General features: G+C 41.7%; 1 protein-coding gene across 11 annotated transcripts in view; it reads right to left on the minus strand.

The window, feature by feature from the left end:
* The window catches only part of arhgef10la (Rho guanine nucleotide exchange factor (GEF) 10-like a), a 176,789-nt gene that overhangs the window by 57,450 nt on the left and 94,118 nt on the right, over positions 1-25,221 (minus strand). For all 11 annotated transcript variants that reach the window (XM_078947785.1, XM_023955304.2, XM_023955303.2 and 8 more), the window contains one exon: positions 8,485-8,606. In XM_078947785.1, coding sequence (XP_078803911.1) covers positions 8,485-8,606 — 122 coding nt within the window. The remainder of the gene's footprint in view (positions 1-8,484; positions 8,607-25,221) is intronic.

Genomic DNA, 25,221 nt, shown 5'->3' on the forward strand with positions numbered 1-25,221 from the left:
GCCTGATGCCTCATAAATGGAGACTGGAAACTCATCCCGCACCATTCCTCAGGACTTTCCAGGTTCTGCAACTATAAGAAGCTCTGCAGAAAAAGGTTCTTTTCAACATAAATCAGCCTAAGAGCCGGAATGCATCCGCTCTCTGGGAAAATCTACACATAAAGACGGCAGAGGATGGTCACGTCTGGACGGACAAGGACACTTTGGGGCTCTGTTCCTTAAAAAAACATCGAGACAGCAATGTTATTGTAACCCCTTGCAATCGGACTAAGCCCATCCCCTTATTGTGAAAGGGTCAATGAGGGGGTTTAGATGTTTATGGGAAAAGGTGATAATTAAAATACACAGAACAAGTCGTCTCAGGAAGCCCAAGGTGTGTACATGAAAACACAATCTATTGTTTTAACAAAACATTAAACACTACAAAACAGGGAACGAGGTGCATGTCTGAGTCCTAATGAGTTGTATTCAAAAAAGTCTATTGGTGGTGATGTGGTTCAGAGGTTTGCTGCAGCTGATGAGGCGTTACTGAAGGTGGTAATATCAGGGATTGTGTAGTTGGGTAGCTCACCTTCCAATTGGAGATCAAAGATGGAACAAGATAAAAAAGAAAAAAACCTGACCGATGATCTTTTTGGGTTTGGAGTTACCATAAACCCAATGCAAGCGTAGGGGTTTTCGTGTTTGGTTACCTCTGATTCGGAGGTGCGGATGCAAATAATTTGGCAGGTCTATGACTGAACTGGAGAATTTATTAATATTAGGCCTACATGACACACTCATTTAATATATTAGAGGTCTATCCCACTGGTAAAAGGCCAAAGTATGGCATACGGACTATCTTTGGTTTTATTTAATTCATTACATCATGTTACATCATAACATCTGTTTAGCTTATTGCCTTGATAATGACATCATATTTAATGCACAAAAAAGTCTGATTATGATTTCTCGGACAAAAGAAGACAAAAACCAAAAATTCCCTGATTTTTACCGATCAAATGCTGTGCTTGTGTGTACTAATAAGTTAAAGTATCTTGGGCATGTCATTTCAGAAGACTTGTCAGATGATGCACACATTTACAGGCAGTGTCGTGTGGTATATGGCCAAGTCAATGGTCGATAGTCAAAAGTTTGGTATGTGTACAGAAGGAGACATGGTGGCATTGTTTAGTGCCATACGCTTCCAGTCAAATTTATGGAAACACTGGAGGGACTGTCTTTTTATTTGTCAATGTAATTAGTGTTTTTATGGTGTGGTATGCATATGTGCTGCACGAACGCAGAGCTTGCGGAAAAGGAAGAAGAGGATTGGACCACACCTGGAACTTAAGTAGGACACTGAACAGGTGAGTTGATTAGACCGAACCGCCCGCGGGGAGGAGTAACCAGGTAAACGCACTGCTAGAGTTGCCTGCCCGAAATACTCCCAGGGTCGTTCACTGAAACTTGACAAACGGTAAAGGTCAATATCTCTCACTGATGATGTCACTGAACAGGCTGTTCTTTACTATTTTGGTGCAAATGTTGGCAAAGAGGTTCGTCTAAATGGACACTCCAGTCCTTCTCCATCAGCTCTACAGGAAGTCAGCGCCCGCTGTAGCTAATAAAAACAAAGCTATGTCCCCAAAACGAACACTTGGCGTCTGCACGTTTATGAGGCTTTCACCTTTGACCTCTCCCATAGTCCAGTTCAGTTTTTATCTGTGTACTTGTCTGTGCTTGGATATTTGTGGTGTGTTCCAGAAGAATCGAGTATAAATATTTGTGACGCCCGAGATCGCCGGTTTGCAATCTTCATAAATATAGTAAAGTGTAGTGAAAATACACTTGAGGCAATGAGATCATCGCTCTAAAATGCCAAAAAGGTTAGGATATAATTATATAAACTAAACTAAATGTATGCGCTATTGTCACCTAAAGTATTGGGTTTTTATAGATGAAAAAATAGACTCATTTTGATTTACTGAAATAAGTTCTTTAAAAAAATGTTTTTGTTTACATTTAGTCAAGAATTGAAAATAAAATATATTGAATATTTAATTATGACTATTACAAAAATCCTATGATTGTGAATGATATGATGTCATGTGACTGTCTGCTAGCACGGTGGAGAATCGGAGCATGTCTCTAAAATGTTTATCTAAAGTTTTGGGAGTTTTATGGTTTTCCCACTAAAGTTGGAAAAAGTCCTTTTGTAAAAGAGTTTTCTGTTGGAAACTGCTGTCAGTTCAGGTGAAAAGACTGAGAGTCTTCTAGTTGTTCCAATCCTATTGAGGTGTTGCTGCGTCTTCATCTACTGTCTCCTTGTCATCGATCTGTAGTGAGCTACAATTTGAGGATGGAAAAACTGTGAAGAACCTTTTCAGGATTTGTTGGGATGTGGACGTTTTGTTTCCTGCTGGAGTTAACCTGGAAGTTAAACAGAAAAACTAGAGTGTGACGTTGTTTAAAGTGATGCAAACCATTTCTTTCTTTCTATATCTTTGTGTTTTTATCTGTTGTGTTTTGTTGATTCGGATATAAGTAAAGATATAAATGTTTGAATGCATGTTTTCATTTTCATTCATTCATAAATGGAACAAATCGTGGTTTGATCTGTGAATGGTTGCTCTGGATTTGGGATTTGGATCCAGGCCCTTGTTTTCTGGGTGACACGCGGCAGCGGCGGCGTGCATTTGCTAAAAAAGATGTGTCCGATTCTTTGACCTGCTGGTCGCTGTCAATCACAGGTGTGAATGTGGGTAGAAGTGACATCGGGGCTGACATGGCGCTGCTGCTGAAAATGGCATTAATTGTTCAATTTAGCAGTCATTTCTGGGGTGTAATAATCTGCTGGCCTTTGTGCTTTACCGTCTCCTATTAATCCCTTAACCCCCCACCACCATCACCTCGCCGCCCCCCACGGGCGAGCTGCCATACCTGCTCCGCTTCATCTCTCAAAATGGCAGAGAAACAGGAACAGAGCGTGCCGTGACTCTTTAAACAACAAGGAGCCGCAGAACCGGCGTGCTTGTGCGAGCTGAGCGGGGGGGGGGTTGAAAGAGATAAGTCAAGCCCCCCCCCCCCCCCCGCTGTCCACACTCAGGAGACCTGTCATAAGGTTCGTCTCCAACACCTGGGGAGTTCGCAGAGCAGCCAGGCTGGACTGAGCAGGACCGTACCCCCCCCCCGGCTGAGGCCTACCACCCCCACCCCCAGGTGACCTGCAGGCATTGCTCATGCCATGACGGTTTAGAACTATATTTAGCTGGAAACGGTTCTGGCGCCTTCGGCCACGTCTCCTTTAATCTGAAATTTCTTTTTTTTGCCTCCTTTTCTTCATCCTTTCTGCTCGCTGTAACTCCGACTGCCAAGAGGAGCAGCCAGCGCCCAGAAAGAGCTGTAGAGCTTTGGCACGGAGAGGCGAGGGTGTCTCCCCGGCAGCCGCTGAGGCGACGATGGAGACGGAGACGGAGAGGGGGGGATTGCTGCTGACTTAAGCCCCTAATCGCAGTCTGCTTTGCATGAAGGACTTAAAGTCACTCCGTTTAATGCTACCTTTCTCTCTGCTCCAGAAAAAAGGGGGGAAAGATATCCTGCCTTCCTCCTCAGCTCTGAAATCTAGTCCTCATTCCTACTCTGCACTGATTCTGTGGAGGCATGAGGCAAAGCTGCAGTAGAGGCTAAAAAATAAAAGACAATTCATCTGAAGGATTGGATATGTTTGGATCCGATTCCTTTTCGATTTGGGTTCAATTTCCACGATATCCATTCGATAAAATTCCCTGACGTAAGATCGATCCACGACATCTTTAGCCAAAATGCAGAATAATAAAACTTAAAAAAAGAGCGATTAGAAAAATGAATAGAGTTGGTTTTGGAGAATCCACAAAAAATTAAATACTTCAAATCTTTTTGTGCCTTTCAAAATAGTTTGCCCTTTTTAAAGAAAGGAGGAACTTTACTACTTAAGAGGTCGTTTTATGTTTAATCATGCAGAGCAAGAACATGTAAAATGGAGATGTCCTGTTTTTGGAACAAAACTTTGGAATTCTTAGGATAAAGATCTTAAATTAGTTACTACAGTAAAAAAATTGGTTTCTGTTAAAATGTAAAAGAAATTGGTCAATATAAGTACAATTTAATTTTGTATTATTAATGTATGTGGAACATATGTATGTATATACATAGTATATGTGTATGAAAATGGATTTGGTTAAATCATTTTGATTTTTATGTTTGTGACATATTTGTCAAACTTAATGTTAAGTTTTGGCTTTGATAAGCATGATATTGCCTCTGGTGGTAGGCGGGCGCCTGTGTTTGGCAGCGGAGCCGCCACCAGTGTGTGAATGTGTGTGTGAATGTGTGTGTGAATGTGTGTGTGTGTGTGTGTGTGAATGTGTGTGTGAATGTGTGTGTGAATGTGTGTGTGAATGTGTGTGTGTGTGTGTGTGTGAATGTGTGTGTGAATGTGTGTGTGAATGTGTGTGACTGGGTGAATGGGTCTGTGACTGTAAAGCGCTTTGTCCTTGAAGGAAGAAAGGCGCTATATAAGTATACGCCATTTACCATTTACCATAAGCATGATATTGCAGTCCAGTCCTTTTTGTTGATGTTGATTATCATTTAAAATTTGTAAAACATTTAAGTCATAGAACCAACATATCTGTTTTTCTGCAAGTGGATGCATCCGAATGGGGCGGAGCAAGGACCTTGTGACTCGCCTAGCTTATATTTTTACACCATAAATACGATTTTTTTTTTTCAAACACATTTTTTTTGGTCTTTTGAATAAGAAATAAGAAGAAATACCAATCAATGCATCAGCGTAACTTTGTTTATATTTGTCCTCCATCATCATAAAAAACGCCACATGAACATGTTAAAAATACCATTTTCTTTGGAGTCAACATAAATCTAAAAACAAATCAATGAGGATCCCAACGGTCCTGTTTTGTGTGTTTTTGAAAACATGCTATCGATATTCCACATTTGCACAAAGAAAAGACCATGAAACACTTGAAAGAGTAAGAAGAACATTAGTGGGCGGAGCCAGCGTTTCCCAGCAAGGCTCTGGGCGCGACACCGAGGAAGAGGAGCCGACCTTCTAAATACAAGGACTCGTCTCTGCGTCCATTTAAAGCTGAGTGTGAATCCCGCGGAACATCTCTGCGGCTTTTGAACCCTCAACTGCTGTTTCATCCCAGCTGACAGGAGCACTCTGCACACACCTCCAGATCTAATGCTGCTCCATTGATTTATTCTTGGGTGTCTCATTGCCATTAGGGTAACTGCATGATCACTTTATAACATCCTACCTGCTGGACTCCCTAATGACGCCCCCACCCCCCCACCCCCCCACCCAGCATGCTCAGAAGGACCATAAGCACATTATGGCTATAGGAGATTTGATTAGAAATATCATCTTTCAGCCTCTGAAAATTGATTTAAACCCATTTCCACGGCCTTCTAAAACCCCTTAAGTCTTTGCCCTCACCTGTGCCGACCATTTGATCTATCGGAAGCTCCTAGGATTTAACAGCTTCTATTGATCAGAATGCTTCAGCCAGTAACTAAAAGGCATGCTCCATCGGGTCACCGTTTAATTCCAACGGTGCTTTTGAGTGAGATCTCCACTGTGGCGGGGGGGTTGCTTTGATGGCATCCAACAGGAAGTGACCACGTAAAATAACACGCCATTATCTCATTCTCTAGCATCCAAACCGCAGTCCTGTCACGGCTGCAGACAAACGGAGCTGAGCGCCCGAGTCCTTTGACGGCGCTTTGCCTCTTGACCGTAAACGAAGGCGCTTTGAAACCGGCGAACACGAGTGAACGTGTTCAGATAAAACGACAGTCGACAACGACAGCAGAGCTGAAGGTACGATCAAGCCAATAATTATTTGGTAAAACACCAGTGAGTGTGGTTGTTTGGGCCTCCAGTGTTCTTTGAATTACTCTTTAATTGTTTTTCCAAATAACGTCATTCCAACAGATTCTGAAAGCTGAAAAAAGCAGCTTTGGGCTGATAAAAAAAAAAACCTTTAACAGCGAAAAGTGCTGCATTTAACAAAGTTAAGTCTTAACAGGTTAACACTGAATACCAACGCAGAAAAAAGCAGCTGATTCGCAGCATTTAACAGTAACATAGGCTGTGTCCAAATTCTCACCCTAACTAAGACAAGAATGATGTAGTGCCCTGGATTGGACACCATGCTCACTAACGTTTTTTATTTTAAACATGACAATATTGATTACACAAAGTTAAAATCTAATTGATTTGACCGTTTTGCCACGGTTATTTATGAGTCCACTCTCTTCTGAAGAGAAAAACGTTGATTTTTTTTTAAAAAAACAAAACATTTAAATACATTTTTTTGGCAAAATTGTTCCGTTGCAATGCATTGTGGTCTATATTTGCAGATCTGTGGAGCATCGATGCACACTGGTTTTTCAGAGAGACTTCTGGGAAATTTCTAGGCCACTGGATTTTGGAATTGTAGATTCAGACGGCTCTACAAAATGACAAACGCGCTGTCTAGTGCCCTATGTAGTGAGTAGGGAAGGAATTCGCTCACAACTAAAGTGTTTATGCGGTTACCGTAAACCAAAAGATTTCGACGCTGGAATAGCCGATTTGTGCCGATAAACAAAACGCTACTAACAAAAAATGTTTACTTTACAGCAGTAAAATGATGACGCAATAAATACTAATCAGCAGATCCTGACATGGAAAATAAGCCGCTTCACACAGAGATACAACACTTAGATCAGGGGTGTCAAACTCATTTTCACTGAGGGCCACATCAGCATAGTGGCTGTCCTCAAAGATATAAGTTATACATGTAACTAAATGTAATGAAAAATAAATTTAACTACTCCTTAATGTTAAATTACTCATTTATTTATTTATTATAACTTTTTAAAGTGACATTTACAGTTGTATAGAAAACACATGTTTGCTTGTTATTCTAGCATAAATCCTTTTACATTTGATTCTGTCAGGTTAGGTCATATGGACTGTGTTTAAGTCCTAATGTATAGTTACCCAATACGATATTTCAAGTCAGATGCCCCCTAGATAGGAATAAATCTTTAGTTTTTATTTTAAGAATTTAAAAACTTTTTTGCTCTCACGCGCCACATGAAATGACATGGGGGCCACATTTGACCCGCGGGCCTTTAGTTTGACACATGTGACTTAGATGGTGTGGGGCGTTAGTAATACTTTATACATATTGGCGCAAAGCAACTTTCTCCAATGCAACACTTTACTAACAGAAAGTGTTTAATATCTGCACAAAGCTGCTTTTCTCATTGTCTTTCCCCATCAGTTAGGGGGTGGGAGGTGTGAAAAGAGTGGGGGGGGCTAGGTACGGGGAGGGGGGCCCTATTTTTTAATTTTTGTGCTTGTTTTATTTTTAATCGTCATGCTTGTTTTTATATTTTGTTGTGTTTTAATGTAAAGCACTTTGTGTTATAATTTTATAAATAAAGTTTGATTTGATTTGATTTTACGTCCTGATTCACGGCGATTTGAAGAAAGAAATACCCCGAAATGCAATTTAAAGCTGATTTTCTTTCTATCTGTCACAAGAACTAGTTAAAAACACCAATCGGACCATTTTCATTACACCAGGTCTGTAACAGGCATCTAATTATCAAACCTTAAGCAATCAATCTATTGGCGAGGACACGAAACATTACTTCTCATGTTCATAGATCTGGCTATGTCCTTAATTTTGGGGGGAATTTTCAAAAATAACCTGAATTTTTTCTGCAAATATTGAAGTAAAAACAAAAAACAAATAAAAACAAATCTTCAGGTTCCTAAACTACTATAAATCCAAATTCAGTGTTTTATGTAAGACTTTGACTCAGAATCCTCAAGGTTCCTTTTTCTAATCACAGCAAAAAAAAAAAAAAACGGAGCTCCAAAACAAAATAACACCAGTAAAGTCTGAAAATCCCCGTTTTAGCAGTTTGTTGGAATCAAACCTGATCCTGACCCAAATCCAGAAACACTTTGGGTTTCTGTGGGATTTACCTGGAACTGCAGGTTTGAGCTTGAACGTTTAAAAAAAGAACAACAAAAAAGTTCACTTCTGCTGACATGAATCTGGATTAGTGTGACAGCGCTCTCCAGTACAAACTCTGCTAAGGATCTGTCACCCAAAGGAAAGAAGAACTATTCCAGGCTGGGAAGATTCATGATGCTGGGATGACAACGGACACAGGAGGAGCTTTTATCCAGTTATTTTTACCTGCTACTGTTGACGTCTGGTCAACTTCTGTGAAGTTGGACAGTCAAAGAAATCAGATGTTTTAACAAAAAAAAAAAAAATCAATTCAAAAGGGGTTTCTTTGCCTCAGGAGGGGATTCTTTACACAATTAAGAAGCAGAAGTTCAATTCCTCCTTTACTTAGTTAAACAAACGGCTTTAATTTTCAAGATATTGATTCTTCATAAAAAGGGAGAATAAAGGACAGCAGACTTACTTTTCTTTCTGCAGACTTGGTAGCAAAGACAGGCATGTGACAGACGAGCAGCGGGCTGGAAAACGACGCTATCGTCTTCCCTTCATCTTCTCCGTACAACCATCCGGGGGAATTTTCCCCTCCTGGAAAAGAGAAAGAAGGTTCTTCCAGCCTCTGTCACTGAAGACACAAACATCAGCAGGGAGGTGTTTATGCCGCTGCTTTGCATCCAACTCTCAGCTTGAATGTACTTTATACCATGGAGAAAAAAAGGATGCGTTGGGTGATTTAGTATGCAAAAAATGTTAAGTTGGTCTAACTGTCTACATTTTTTGTCGTTTCATAAAAACAAATAAAAGTGGATGAATTATCCTCAACATGAAGTAGAGAAAATTATCCCCCCATCAGTCCTGGTCGAGCTGACATGGGGGGCGCCCAGGCCACAGGCAGGCCCACCCACCCCGGAACCAGAGGTGACGGGGACCCAGCCCCGGACGCAGGCGAACACCTCACCCAGGCCAGGCGCAGCCCCGAGCAGCCTTGGAACAGGCCGACCCAAACACACCCCCACCCCAAACCCAGAGACCCGGGGGGCACAACCCCCATGCCAGACCTCTCCCCCGGGGAATCCCCGGAGCTCAGACCTAGACCAGAACAGCGCACCCCCCACCAACAGGCCCCGGAGAGGGACACATAGGCCACCCACCCCCACTAGTGACGGTGCTAATTAAGGGGGGGCAGAGGGGCTGAAGTTCTATTTTTTTTTTTTGTTGGCAGTTGATGTAAACTTCAAGCTGATTTGATCCAAAAGTCGGTTCTGGTAGAGATTCTAACTGATGCTGTTTTTACTCTTTCCTTTGACTAACATCGTCAGTTAATTGGAACGAACGATCCAATTGATCTCCAAAGGGCAGAAAAGATGGCGGTTTCGATCTTTCCTCTATACTGACGGGGCTCATATCACTAAGTACACAGAAAGACGGAGAAGCGGTGACAGGATGTCGAACCAGGTTGACAGGTCTGAGGCAGCCATTTTAAAATGAGCAGGAAAAGCCTTTCTACTGCCCCTAGTGGAACGACTATGAAGTACAGGGCAGAAAACATGCACTAAAGTCCATGCATCAAGGAAGGATAAAATCAAATCAAATCAAATCAAACTTTATTCATAAAGCACTTTTCATATAAAAATATAAAACAAAGTGCTTTACATTAAAACACAACAAACACAAAAACAAGCAAGACGATTAAAAATAAACAAGCACAAAAATTAAAAAATAGGGCCCCCCTCCCCGTACCTAGCCCCCCACTCCTTTCACACCTCCCACCCCCTAACTGATGGGGAAAGACAATGAGAAATGAGAAATACGCTGAGCACGAGAACAAGATGTTGGAAACGCTGAAAATTGGAGCCTCCCTCTCAGTGAACAGCTGCATAACCAGGCAAATGCAGCATCACAGGCGGGGACCGCTCCACCACAGCCAAGTGGTGATGCAGGTTCCCATCCAGAGCCATAGTGGCTGAACAGCAGCACCAGGAGAGGTCCCAACTGAGGAAGTACCGGAAAATAAAAAGGAAACAAAACAATGAGAATGAAAAAGTAAACATATTGATGAAAACAATAAAACATTGAAATAAGGTAAATTAAAATAACCCGTCAAAAATCTAGTTCAAGTTCATAAAACAAGATAAAATGGATAAATAAATAAATAAACAGTGGTAGTAAAAAATTAGCTGAAAGCCAGGTTAAAAAGATGGGTCTTGATCCTTTTCTTAGAAAGCATTAATGCTCTCTGCAGCTCTCAGGTCCTCTGGCAGACTGTTCCATAAACGGGGGCCAAAAGAGAAAAGATGCTTCTCCGTATGTTATGGTTTTTACAGTCAGAATGGTCAACAGACCAATGCCAAAGGATTTCAGGGTCCGCGAGGGTTCATACTTTACTAAAAGATCTGATAAATAAGAAGGCGCAAGACCGTTAAGACATTTAAAAATAGTTTAAAGTTTGAGCCCCCCTACTTTATGAGAACTCGTGCAGCAGAGTTCTGGAGAAGCTAAAGGTTCCTAATGTTGGTTTTTGGAAGACCGGCAAGCAGGGCGTTACAATAATCAATGTTACTGATGATGAAAGCATACATTAGCATCTCCATATTAGCAAGAGAGAGCAGTGGGCGGGCTTTAGCCAGCTTTCTGAGATGATAAAAACCAGTTTGAACCACCTGTTTTATATGAGGGATAAAAGTTAGCTTAGATCATGCTGTCTCCGAAATGTGTGGATCAAATATGATACAAATGATTATGTAGGGTCAAAACAAAACAAAAACTACAATCATGTGAGTTTCTGTAGTTTCCACCTGCAGAAAACGATTTCATTAGGAATGTTCAAGATTGTGAACGTATCTTCTGAACATGTAACCGGAGCATTTTCAGACGCTTTTATAGTTTGGTTTGAAAGCCTCGGAAATGATTCTTCTCTGCCGCTGCTGCCTCTGGGGCAGGAGAAAAGACACGTTTGATCTCAATGAGGCTCTTCAGACTGGATCAAGGTGATTCATAAATAATAAACCTAAAAGAATTAAAGAACTCTAAACGGGGAAAGTATTCAGAAGGTACTATTTTTTTGTTTCTCCTGCTGTTTCTTACTCGTGTCTGTCGGCCGTCTGTAGCAGAGAGAGAACCTCCGCTCGTCTCTGTGGGACTTTTTAGCGCTGTGTGCAGATGAATGACATCTGGAAATGTGACGCATGGGCAGCAGGACCTCCCTAATGCAGAGTTACACGTGTAACAGCAGGTAATACACACATATATATATACATACATGTGCTTTCATCCTCTGCTTTCAGCATGAGGCAAACGTCTTGCCAAAGCTGCCTTGACTCTTAACCACGATCAGACTGCTGCTCGCCGCACTCTTAGCACAGAAATGAAAGATTCACACAAACCAAGAGGTATCACTGACCTCGGGTCAAACGACCAAGTGGGAACAGTAATAAAGCGGTTAGCCTCACTGGCTTGGAAGTGAAAGGTTGCAGATTTGAAACCAGAATCTAGAAATTACACTTCAGTTTGTAAAAAAAAAAAAAAAAAATGGGGAAAAAATTGGAAGCAGCAAAGAGAGGGAGACACTTGAAAAACAATGAAACCAATGAAATGACTAAGTAGAAGGCAGCAGAAAGACGGCGCCCGCTGCTGTCAGTTGCTCTTGGACCTCGGTCCATGACTTCAGGACACATTTTTGGTGGATTCGCTGCAGCATTGATGTTGATTTTTCAACAGCATGTTGAGAGGTAAAACTTTGATGCACAGAATTATTTCTGAAGTGTTTCGCTGAGATTAAGGTCTGGAATGTGTTTATGTGTGAAAACTAGCATTTAAACTGTGTCCGGATATGGATTCAGGTGACCTTGGCTGTTGCAACATGGCAGCATGAAGTAAGGGTTCATGGATGATGAAGTGTGCATTATCAGCAATGAACGCACTGCAGTGCGTTCATTGCTGATAATGCACACTTCATTATCCATGAACCTGTTTACACCATGGTCACAAAGAACAAAGAAATAAATATTTAACCAGTTTTCCGTACTTGATCCTTGTTACTTTTTCAGTTTGGATCGCTTTTTTCACAAACCGCGGACTATTTATTTGGTGGTGCGGACCTGGACTGCGATATCTATGCTGATGGTCACAATGGTCACGACGGTTACATGGTGGTTAAAAATCCGTTCAGAGAGAAAGTTCTCCTCTTACCGCCTGTTTTTGACCAGATGATGAAGATAACGTTTGTTTTATAGAAACCGGCGCAGTGATACACAACATTTAAGCTCTGTGACCGGAACTACTTTTTTTGTCGCCCGGTTATCACTGCGGTGTATCACTTTTGATTGCACAGCCAGCAGCCAATCAGAATGGAGGATTCACCGGGACCGTGGTATGATGAGTGTTATAATGTTGTTCATCTGTGGTTTTTCTGAGCGCCGCAGCAGAACTTCAACCTCATCCGACCGGGAAGATTTTACGGCCAGCTTCCTGTTTGCTGTTTCCTGTTCTTGGCTGATTAAACTGGCATTGAAAGTCATCGTCTTTGGCCGCCTCCCATTAGTTTGCCTCAGCTCGGGTCCCTCAGGGTCGCTCCTCACCTCATTTTGTCCTTTTTTGACGACTCTCAGTAAACCCCAGACATGGATGCGCGTGAAAATCCCCGTGGATCTGTGACTTCAGAGCTACTCAGATGAGCTTCTTCTGACACGCTGACCTTTAAAAGTCACTCAGATGACAGTTTCTGATCCTCAGTTTAAACTTCTGCTGCTTTTTCTGACTTTATTTACTAAATTCAATGCACTGCAGCGCTGCGGCCGGTCGATAAACACTTGCATGAAGGCGTTGAAACTGCAGCTGATCTGTACAAGCTCCCGTTTTAAAAGCTGATGCCTGATATTGTTTGACAGGAACATTGATTATGCAATCAGTAAGAGCGCCGATCCACCTTATTGAGTCTGGAACAGCATGAAACCGATCGCTGCATTCCTACTGCATGCCAGTGTGTCCACCGTCAAACGGGTGTTGAGCCAAATTTAAGAAGCATTTGTTTTATTCCATTACACCAGGCTTATATAAACCAAGAAATCTATAAGAAATTATATTTCTGAATTCTGAGTTTTTTGTTGTTGTTTTGTCAAACGCAAATCTGATATTAAACCAAAAGCAAAATCCAAAAATCAAGGTTTGAACTGAACGGTGGGGAAAGTGAACTGATGCATTTTAGAACAAATGGAAATCAGAAGTTCTCACTCTGATCTTTTGATCTATTTTCAAAGCGTTCCCAGTGTCTTTTAATTATGATTAAGCCATTTTTTAGCCAAAGTCTCAAAACCTGTAGTTTCCTCAGACATACAGTATCTAACAGCCCCCCTTAGGTTTCTGCAGATATTTATTATATTTTTTTAATGGGAAAACAATACCAAAATGAATCGTTTAGGACAATATTGAATAATCATTGTCTATCTTGTAAAGCCTTTCAAAATTAATCTAGAAAAGAGACAAAAACAGTCAAAATCTGAAAATCTGTGATTTTCTAGGACATAGTTTCTGCAGAGTTCATCAGAAATTCACCTGAGTCTTAAAGTAAGCCTCCACTTATTTCCCATGATGCCTTAGTTTAGATTCTCCCCCGCTAGCTTCCAACCCTGACCTAGCAGCGGCGGTGTCATCCGGCTGAACAGGTTTAAGCCAGACTCCAGCGCAGACGAGGCAAACGAAGACGTTCATGAAGCGGAGCAGCGGGCTTCTGGATCGCCGAATGTAACGCCTCGACGCCACTGCTATGAAAAATGCCCCAGAAATACACAACTCAGAAATGATCTGTCTTTATCCATCACCAGAAAAATGCTACAGGAACATGTTAAAGACACAACTTTCAGAAAACACACAAACTGTCCCTGACTGCACATTTCCACAGACCCACTCATTTGTGTGTCAGAAAAACGCTCAGTGTGGCACAAACAGCACCGTGTGTGAACAGATGAATGGCCTCCCGCTGTGAAGTAAGCTGAGCTGTCAGCAAGGCCTTAAGAAAACCATAACTGCAGTACTTCTACCATTAAAAAGTACATTTATGTTTTCAAAGTTCTGCATCAGAAAAACTGGAATAATGTGTTGCTACACTGAGAGTTTGGGGTTTTTTAGGCGACACTAAAGGGTTCAAAGGTTTCTGTAAATCATTAAAACATAAATATAAAAACTGGAAAAAAAGTTCATGGACAAAAACTGGAAAATCTGAACCGATTTTTTTTGAGTAATTTTGATAACATTTTTAAGGTAATTTTCTGCCCGTCAATACAAACATCTCCTTTGTGTAATAAACAACAACGAGAAAGACATATAACTTTAACATTTAAACTTTAGATTCAATTTTGTTATCGTCTTTTATTGCATTTTTCAAAGAATAAAATTAGAAAAAATAATTAATGTATTTATTTATTTTAAATGACAAACCGCAACGGACATGAATGAATGACAATAAGAATTTAGTCCGTTTCTTCTGAAAAATGAACAGTTTTGGTGGTAACGTCTTTGCAATAACAGAAACAAAACAAACATAAAAAAATCAAAATGAAAAGATGAAAAAAATGGACAAAAAGAGTTGAAATAAACGACAGAGTCGTCAAAAACTAGTAATAAACAAATAAAATGTGCTTTTAACACAACGCAAAAAGTCAAAAAATTGACCAAGACAACGAAATATCAACTGACAAATGGCTAAATAAAAATATGTTGTTCATTGTCATTTAAAGCAGAAGAAGCAGTAATCATGTTGTCTTTGTGGAATAAAGAAATAAATCCCTCAGAGAATTCAAACTGTCCAAAAACGAAGACATTTGATTTGATTTAACAGCTCATGGAGTGAGTCCGTCCTGATTCCATTTGCTTGAGCCAAACAAAGACGCAGCACTAATTACAGCTAGTTCATTAAGATTTCTGATTAGAGTTTTAGAAAGCCTTAAAGTGCAATTAACCATCAACATCCTTCAAATCTGACGGCGCTCGTTGGGGTGAACCGCCCTGAAGCCGAGGGGGGGGGGGCAGCTGGCCTGGGTCTGCAGTTCCGTAGATGCAGGGGCAGGTTTGCTTTCGCTGCATTCACCTTTTCCCGGACCCTGATCGGCCCCCCGTCCCCGCCCCACTGCAGGGATGGAATTAGCCGAATGGTGAGCGGCACCCACTCTCCGCGGGACACGGCAATCGAAATTCTGTCCAAGTAGTGGCGTCTTCCGTCTCAGGAGAGCGGGATTCTTCCCCACAGCGCAGTCGTTTCCTGTCGTTTAAATGATCAAGTGGGCGGTGGTGATTCTAAGAGTGTGCTCTAAACGGAGGACGCCTGATTAATGAAGTGATCCTCGGATAGATGCCTCCTCCTTTCTGAAAGTAATAAAACAGCTGTTGGGACGCTGCCCCCTCCCAGAGCAGAAAAACTTCTGCTAAGATTGTTGGGAATCCGTTTGGACTGTTCCCCGATGTTCCCGGGTTTGATCCCCAAAGGCTTTGCCTTCTGCCAGGCCACAGATGAAAAGCAGAATTTCAGAGAATAATGGATAAATAAAAGTCAAACTAAATAAATACTTATTTATGTCTTCATCAACCTGCGTTCTAGCGGCCACTTCCAATGGAAAGTCGATGTGAACGAGCGCTCATGCACGTTTTGGGCTCCCGCATTCAGAACTCACGTCTTCACGTGTCGTCACGTGTTTTTAGGGTCGTCTTTTTTGGCTCTGCGTACAAAAAGCAAGACCACTGAATGTTCATTAGAAGCAGTTGAACTTTGACCCATCAGGGACTCTGGTTTGGTGGTGACAAATGGACGGCGTCTTTTTCTATTCACAGACGGGCCAACCTTTTGAAAATTCATAACTGTGGTTTGTGCGCGTCCGGAATTACATGACACCCAGTTTTTCACATATCGGTCCAGTGTGAACACCATAAGCTAGACGCGCCTTAAGGAACGGGCGTTCTTGGACGTCCGTCACATCAGGTGTGAGTGGCGCTTTAGTCACATGGGTTGCAGGTTTTTGGGGTTTTCCGGATCCGTGGAGGGTCGTAGAGGGGAACGGCTGCATTTGTATCTTCCAGCTCCCTTCAGGCTCGGGGTGACCCGGTCCTACAGTGTCCTTCTGCCACATTCTAGCCATTAGTAAGGTGCGAGTACTGGCCACGCACGTATGCTGCATGTGACACGTCTAGCCTGTAGGATGTTTACACAACTACCACCTTGATAGTCTGTGCGGGTCCCCTGTGTCCCGTAAGGTTTGCGCCTTTGTTTCACCTGCAGACAGCCTTTATCCACCCAGAAGGGTAGCTCCTAATCAGGTTTGATATTGTCTGGGCTCAGTTTCAGCTGTAGACGTAGCTTTATCATGCATGACTCCTTCCTTTGTCCACATTCAGCATAGCAGTATACTCGGCTTAGACTGGCAGCTAGAGACAGAGCATGAGAGGTTTTGGTCGGTTTCTCCTCCGTCCACTGAGCTCCTAAAAACACTTCAGAGGGTTCTCTCTACCTAGCAACACTTATGCAGACGTACGGAGCAGGACAATTGAACAAGCATCAAGGATAGATCGAGTGTCACAGCATAGAGTCTGAACGTTTTTGGTGTTTTTTTAGAAATTAGTCAAGAAATCCAACTGTTCTGAACACAAATCATCAGGGAAGACTAAAGCTTTACCAGGTTTTTCTTCAATGGCTCAGAAAATGTGGAAAGTGCGTAACATGACACCTTCAGAGCGTCAAAACTCTTCAATCTGAGCCCCTAAAGAAACAATGCCTAACTTTCTCATTCACTTGAGCTGTTCTGGGTCTGTTTGACCCACATCGAACAGAGCCGTCCTGAACTCCACGGCTGAAACCTTCCCGGGACAACAGGAGCTGCAGTCGCTATTCCAAGGACAAAGAAGCTTCCTCGGTCAGTCATGGAGCAGCTTTGATCCGCATTGAGCAGAGACATCAGGAGCTGTGGATCAGCGGGGAACCACAGACCAAACGTGACGTCTGTCATCTGCATGGAAGGTTCGTGGGCGAATGTTGGGAATGGAGCGCAAACAACCAGCTGAAGACCTGACCCAGGACCACTGCAGGAGAAGATCACATCTGAAGACAGGTGGAGCAGAACCACCAGATCCAGCGAGAGCGGGAAAAGCTGGGACAGAACCTGCAGAAGGTTAGAATTCACAGCCATCGCCGTTTACTGAATCCCAGCAACAGACCGCCACACTGTGATCCGTGCGGCTGTGATGGACAGATGTGTTGCTAATCATTCAACACTTCCAAATTAGAGTCAATTAGACCTATGGAGTGTTTTTGAAGGCTCGCTTTTCTGGGACGGCAACCGTCTCAGAGCGAGCGCCGGGGAGAATACGGACCGGCGTGAATCCTAATAAAACACTTTAATTGAGGGCAGACTGCTGCAGAAAGGGAAACAAGACGGTGGTTTCTATGGCCCTGAGTAATTATCAACTTTTTCATTTCATTTTCATGTTAATATAAATAGTTTTCCGACTGGATTTTGACCACTTTTGCTGAGTTTTTTTGTTTCCTTTTCACCATAAAAAAAGCATAAAAAGTCAGAGACAGAACGAATCGTTAGGTTTTCTATGACAGATGGTTCTGAAAAACACATATTTGTGTTTCAGAACATTATCTGTTTTGGTTTAAATATCCATATTTAAAACAATAGAAGAGAAATGTCCCCAGACTTTCTATAAAGCAGCTTAAGGTTAGTTTTAAAGCTGACATTTCTTCTGAGGATGAAACAAATAAAATAATAAATAATAAAATAATAAACAAATAAAAAAATAAATAAAAATAAATCTTCATCACATCTTTCCTTTGTTATTTAATCTTGAACAAATCCAAATATATTTTACCATGTGATATTATCCACATGTTATATTGCTCTTTGGTTTTACCTTATTTTACATTTTGTATTGAAGTGTGGAGAAATACATATGAAACTAATATAAGGCCCTTAATTCTACTACAGAAGAGAGCTATTTGAATTATTCATAAAGCAAATTTTAGAGATCACACAAATGAACTTTTTATTAAGTCAGGTTTATTAAAACTTAAAAATGTAATTGAATTGCAGACCTTATTAGTTATGTTTAGAGCCAGAAACAGAGATTTACCTGAAGACCTACAAAAGCTTTTTATTTTCACCACAGGAGATGAAAATCATAGGAGAACATTTGATCTCAAACAACAGATTGTTCGAACAACATTAAAGCAAAAGTGTTTGTCTATAGCAGAGGTAAAAATGTGGAATTCCCAGGAGATAAATAATATTATTCAATTTAAACGGATGTATAAAGCTAAACAAATTAGTTTGTACAAACTTGACTGTTGAATGGAATTTTTGGAATGTATGTATTAAATGAATGGAATGTATTTACTGTTTATTTGAACTGTATGTGGTGAAATCTGAGCACATGTGATGGTGTGAGAAATGTAAATATGATGCAATGTTTAAAAGGGAACAGACAATTATAAGAATTGTATTCTTCAATTCTGCTCCCTTCCAATCATGAAAATGTTTAATAGGTAAAGCAAACGGAAACATTTGGGCATAAATAATATTCCTGAAAGGAACAAATAAATAAATAAATAAAAATAAATCTTCATCACATCTTTCCTTTGTTATGTAATAAACACTGAAATGTGTCGTGTGCTGGAAATGGTTGATCATAACCCTATTTTTTCATGGTGTTATTTTTTTTTTTTTGTATTAATTATTATCTGTTAGTAACAAATCACTTTCCCTGTTGTGGGATCAATAGGATTTCTATTCTATTCTATTCTATTCTGTTCTATTTAGACACACGTAATAGTTTGGCAGCTTCCTGTCAGCAGAGGTCAAATACAACACAAAGTTATGATGAAAAAGGTTCAAGTCTTTCTCTGACTACAGCACTAACAACTGCAAAAACACTAAATCTCACTAAATACTTACATTTTTATTACATTTGATGTGAAACAAAACTACCTTATTAGTAACTCTTCGGTAAAATGGAATGACTTTTTTTAAAGGACCGCTCTGATCTTCTTCTAATTCATATTTAAAGCGTTCTCTTTTAATTATGATGCCATTTTTAGCCAAGATCCAAAAATCTGTCTCGTTTTCTAGGACACAGTTTACAAATTCCCCTCTATGTTGTGGGCGGGACTTCTGGTGTGGGGCGACTCCGCCCCTCTTTCCCTCCCCGTTGCTGAGAGCTCAGAGCAGCGAGCTTGTAGCCCGCCCAGCTTGTTTTCTACGTCACCGATTCAAACGGCAACGATTTGAATAAAGAAAACCCTCAGAGATGCACTTGTGACCTAAATTTTCTCTGTAAATGTCCCGCATCATCAGAAAAATGCCACAAGAACGTGTTAGAAACACCATTTTCATCAGAGTGGGTCTTTAAGATGATAAATCTGGAATCGTTTTGAGTTATTTGATATTGAAAACATCTTAATTTCTGTCATTTCTCTAATAAAACTAGTATTTTTTTCTTAACATAATATTTTTAAGAGGAAGTGTATTTGTAAAGGTGATAGAGGGAAACGGGAAAGTTTCATTTGGCGAATAATTGTGTTTAATAACAGAATTTGAACAGTAAATATACATTTAAGTAGAACTTTTAAGTGAAATGTGACTTCAAATGTTTTATTCTAATCTTACTTTAAGGTTATTAGTGTCTAAAAATAAGGCTAGGACTGTTGAAAGGGAAACGTGTAGAAACGTTTCTACTTAAGAGACACAAAAATGTTTAGCATTATGTTTTTTTAATGTTGTAATACTTCTAATTAAAACCAATCTATCTACATGTGAAAGTTTATTAGTCATTTTCAGATTTGACTGAGTCTTAAAGGTTGAGGACATCACAGCTTATTTTAAGAAATCTTAACACTAGTTTGTTGAGCAGATTTCCTTACATTTAAAATTGTATTTTATTTTTTAAACTTATTTTGAGAAGAACATTTTAGGAATGATGGTTATGGAAAAGCAAGGACTCAGACACGAACCGTGATTCGGCTTGATTAGAAATTGCGCCGTGGCGAGGAGGCTGTGACCTTTAGATGGGAGGACAGCGGCTCGGTTCCTCTACGGTTATTCATGAACATGACAGACGTCTGGGAGCCAAACGTCCAGCGTCAGGACGAGCCTTTATTCTAATATAAAATAAAAGATTAAAACATAAAAATGATTATAAAAATGTCTTTGAAGTAAAAACCTGGTGATGCAACACCATGGAGGCAGGAAAAGACGGAGGCAAAACAAAACCAGGTTTCAAAGGCGAGAGCTTTACGGGAGACGGGGAGAAAATGCCGAGCGAGTCTGAAAGCGTCTCACCAGAGGAGACAAAGGAGGCGCCTGTAACTGAAGCTGAACTTCAGCGGCGGTTCAATTCTGTGTCGCGGCGTTTGCTCCCGCTCCACCGTATACTTTCTTTAGGCTTCTGAAATCCTGGAAGCTTTTAAGGCTCCATTCTTTGACTCCTGGCTAAAGCGGACATTGTTGTGAACAAATATCTGTTTGTTGGGTCACGGGGGCCACTTGTGGGGACATTCTGGGCAGGTCCCCCGCCTGTGGCAGGGCCACAATCACACTCCCACTCTCATAATCACTCCTATGGACAATTTGGACTGACCAATTCACCTGGGAAGCATTGCAAGAGAAAACCCACGTAGGTTGGTTGGTGTTGTGTTTCAGGCCCCCCAGCCGGGACTTGAACCGGGGGCCTTCTTGCTTTGTAAAAACGCGTTTAGACAAAAATCAGGAGGAATCGGGCTACAGAGAGCAATATCAAATTCCTTTAGCATCAGAAAAATAAACAAAATGAAATAATCGAAGCTAGCGTCTACATTTTTTTCCTGTACCAAATGGCCCACGGACCGGTACTTTTTCTAAACCATAAAATAATGTTGGAATAAAAAAAGTGTTAATTTAAAAGCATGACAAATAAATCAGCAAGCCGCTCCGCCATTTTGGTCTAATGATCACGTATTGTATGGTAATCCTGTCTGTCGGTGCAACGACATCATTAATTAAAGGCGGGCGACTTGACTGATGAGATTCCATGAGGCCCGTTTAGGCTGCAGAGCGCTAAACCCAAACTGCGGTGCTGTTAAAGGAACGTGGAAAGGTGCTGGGCTGGAACCCTTAAGTGAGGCGGTTTCGTTTCTCAGTTTGGTTATTCCGTTCAGGCTTTGTTTCAGCTCTTTTGCTGATGAAGATTAATTTGCAGAGCATGGCGCTCTATCAACCCCACTGACACAAAGGGCAAAGATATAGACTAATTAAATACACCAGTGCAAGTGGTATCTCCCACGGATCAATGCGAGTGTGGAATCTGTTAATTAAATCCTTGATAATGTTTACTCATCATAAACATTTCCCATGTTTGAGCTCAGTCAGATCAGGAGGTAATCTTTGCAGTCTGACAGATTAATTTCAGGGCTAAAAGAAAATGCTTCCACTAAATAAAGACTTTTTTTTTAAGCGGGACGCCTCCGCTGAATATTTATGAATTCTTTAAAAGAAACTCTTTGTCCCTTTTTTTGGGGGGGGGGAATCGACACACTTTAACAACACCGCAAAATAAGAGCTGAGCGTGAAGGTGTGGCTAATGTTATTTGAACAGATGCAAAGATATCAGTTGCCATGGAAACCAAGCAATCCAAATCCCGTCGCTAATGAAAATACCCCCCCCCCCCCCCCCCCCCCCCCCGTCAGTCGGCGGTGCTGTGGGGGCTTTCAGTATTGTCTCCCTCCTCCCTCGGCAGGTGGGCACAGGTCACCACAGTGGATGAAGGAGGCGTGTCCGGCGGCGCCGCAGAGACACTCCACTCGTGTTCCGGTCCTCATACGAGAGTGGGAGGAGAAAGAGAAACCAGCAGCCTCAGCGGCCAACTCTGAGCAGCCCGACTGATTGCTCGTCTCAATCATACACCCCCCCACCACCACCTCCACCCCACCCCACCCTCCTCATTCCGCGAGCGTCTCCCGCTCTCCGCCTTCATCCCTCCCAGCATTTTTCTGCCTCTGTCGCCAAAATGTTTCCACGACCTCCTGTCGTCCTGGGCGGAGGCTCGTCCTCGTCTGCTGCTTTGACCCTTCTGGAAGGCCGGAGACGGCGTGGTCAGAAGCAATTATTCCAACAGCCAGGAAGCCCATTAATTAGGCGACGCCTCTGGCTGCTCCTGCAAGGCCCTTGAGTAACAGCAGGGCCACTCGGATGCAGCGGCACACCGGGATCTTAATGGACCCACCGGCTCCTGGCCAGGTAATTCTCACTTCCCATTTCAAGGCCTCGTGAAACTACACACCCAAAAACGGACAAATGCTGTTAACTCAGACAGAGTCTTATCGGGCCTGGCTGCCGTTTTTGAAAAGCTCGACTTTGCTGTAATCCTTCCTGGAAATTTTGACTGCAGGAGCAGCTTCGGTCTTTTGCCAAAGTACACTTAGCTCCAATTAAAGACTCACCCTGATCATCTTCTGATCTGCTTCAAAACATTCTCAGTGGTCTTTTAAGTATGATGATGCTGTTTTTAGGCCAAATCTAAAATCTGTGCCTTTTTCTAGGACGTCGTTTCTGCAGGGCGGCAGGAGTTAATCAGACATTCACCTCTGAGTTGTGGGCGGGACTGTTGGTGTAGAGATACCCCCCCCCCTTCCCCTTCTTCTTGGCGAGAGCTCTTTGTCTACACCAGGGGTGCTAGTTTTCCAGAAACCCTGCCTTATCTGCTGCTGGTGAACTGGATCAGGTGTGTTTAGCCCCTAAGGAGCTTCAGTGACAGGCTGGTTGAAAAACATGTAGGACACCGGCATCCAGGCTGGATTTGGGCCCCCCTGGTCTATACTCTCTCCCGCTAGCCCCTCAAACCCCTAAGCTAAGATTAGCAGTGCAACAAAAACTCAGATTCCAACTCAGACGAGGAAAACAAAGACGTTCATGGATCTATTTGTCTGCCGGTGGATGCATCTGAATGGGGCGGAGCAGGGAGCTGGTGGCCCCGCCCAGTGTATTTTCGACTTTATGTTACGAAACGGCATTTTTTCGTCTGCTCCTGATTCCCAGTTTGAATAAAGAAATACCATATTTTCTGCACTTTAAGTCGCAACTGCCGAGAGAGAGAAAAGTGCAACGCTTCTGAAAAAACTCTGCTAAGCCCGACGTCATGCTGCATTCCCACCGCATGCGATTCGTGCATCAAATTGGCACGATCACGCTTGTCCAGTAAATCTGTTAGTAAACGTGACGCTTCAGACACGTGTAGGAAGAGATACCGCAAAAAGTTCTAGACCCATTTGGTTTATTTGTTTGAAAGAGCTCTACAAAAACCTCAGTGATCCCGTCTCCGTGTCTGGGTTCATGACATCCAGAGACTCTCCCGGCACGGTGAGCTTCACCGTCTGCTGCAGGACCGACGCTTTCAGCGGTACCTCTGTCTCTGTGACCCAGTTTGATGACTTGATGTCCCGCATTAGTCCGGGGAGGGGGTAAATAGTAAGACTATTAATGTCTTAATGCAAATAAGAACAATATCATAAAGTTCAGATTGAGTCGGCTTCTTTTTCTGCGTTGTTGTCAGGAGCATCACTGCCCTCTAGTGCAGTGTTTTTCAACCTTTTTTGAGCCACAGCACACTTCAACCTTGACAAAAATCCCGCGGCACACCGGCATTCAAAAAAAAAAAAAAATGATCTCACATGCATTTTCTGTGATAATTGTGGCAGAAAAAGCTGGAAGCTGCAGCTGTTTTTTAAGGATGTAATAAAAGTTAAGTTAAAAGATTTAAAAACTGTTTGATTTGTGGTCGTTGTTTCACGACGTTAAGAGGAGAGAGTCGTGCACCCAGACGCTCACACTGTCACTTTAATAACCAAATGCATCATGGGAGATGTAGTTCAATAATCCGCCGAACGCAGACAGACTAGCTTCTCTGAGCTTCATTGTTTTGTTCGCTTTTTCCACAGTCCGACACCAGATTCTGTGGAAAGCTACACCGCTAAAGACGAGCTTTAGCTGGTATTTTTCTTAGAACTGAGAGACTTTTCAGCAGAATTCAGAACAAGGAAGTGAAGACTTTAACCACTTCTGATTGGTCAGAATGATGACATGTGATTAAGATCCCAAGACTGATTGGTGGAGACAGTTAAAGGGGCGGAACATTTCCTAACACAGCTAAAGCTGCGTGCCGCGGCACGGCACACTGGTTGAAAAACACTGCTTTAGTGGTTGTTAGCAAAAAAAAAAAAATATGAGCCTATTAATTTTTCTTTTTTTTCTCATTTTTTAACATTTTTTTAATTGTTCTGTCCAACAACTGAGCAAACAGATGAGAGCTGAAGACCTTTTGTGTTGGATAAGTTTTACTGTTACAAAAAAAGGTTAGGAATCTTCGGATAAGCAGGGTGTATATTTTTACAAATATACACAAATATTTTTGTTTTTTTATTTATATTTGTTACATTATATGTTTTAAACATATTTTCTTAAGTAATTTTTAAAAATGTTAAAAAATGTTAAAAATGTAAACTAATTTTTTATTTAAAACAAATCCCACATAAGTCAAACCCTCAGCCAAATTGCAATAAAAAGTGACTTACTGTATACTCAAACAGACAGGGCACTCAGAAATGCCATTTTGATCTTAATTGGCCTCATATGAGTTTGTCCTCCATCATCCGAAAAATGCCACAAAAACATTTTCTTTTCAGAAACACCAGAAAACATGCAGCAAAGACTACGAAAAAATTGTTGAGAAAATCTCAAATTTAAAAAAACGCATTGCTAATGGGCAGTATGCTAACGAGACTGTAATACCTGACGCATAAATGTCATTAAAAGCCACTGATGTTCACACGTGTGGCGTGGGGAATTCTACCAAGTACAGGAGAGCCGCGTTAGCTCTAATTGGAGGTAACGGGGTAAACGCGGCCGTGAAGATGCGTCAGGGAAAATGAGTTTTGGGATATCTAATCATGCATGAGAACATTAGCTGCTTGTGTCGTCCACCATTCAGGGACATTTCGGAGCGAGAAGCTGAACGGCAGCACGGCCGGCCGGCTTTAAAATGCTGATTCAACTGTGGGGGGGGGTCCCCTGGGAAACAGCTCATGACTGCAACGGCGGGGAAGCCTCAGTGACGGCACGCCATCCGTGAAATTAAATCAACAACTATTGTAATTACACTTGGTGAAATGGGAAAGCAAAGAGCGAGCGTCAA

The sequence above is a fragment of the Oryzias latipes genome, chromosome 5 (genome assembly GCF_053564925.1).
Source record: "Oryzias latipes strain Hd-rR chromosome 5, Olatipes_Hd-rR_3.1".
Taxonomy (NCBI): domain Eukaryota; kingdom Metazoa; phylum Chordata; class Actinopteri; order Beloniformes; family Adrianichthyidae; genus Oryzias; species Oryzias latipes.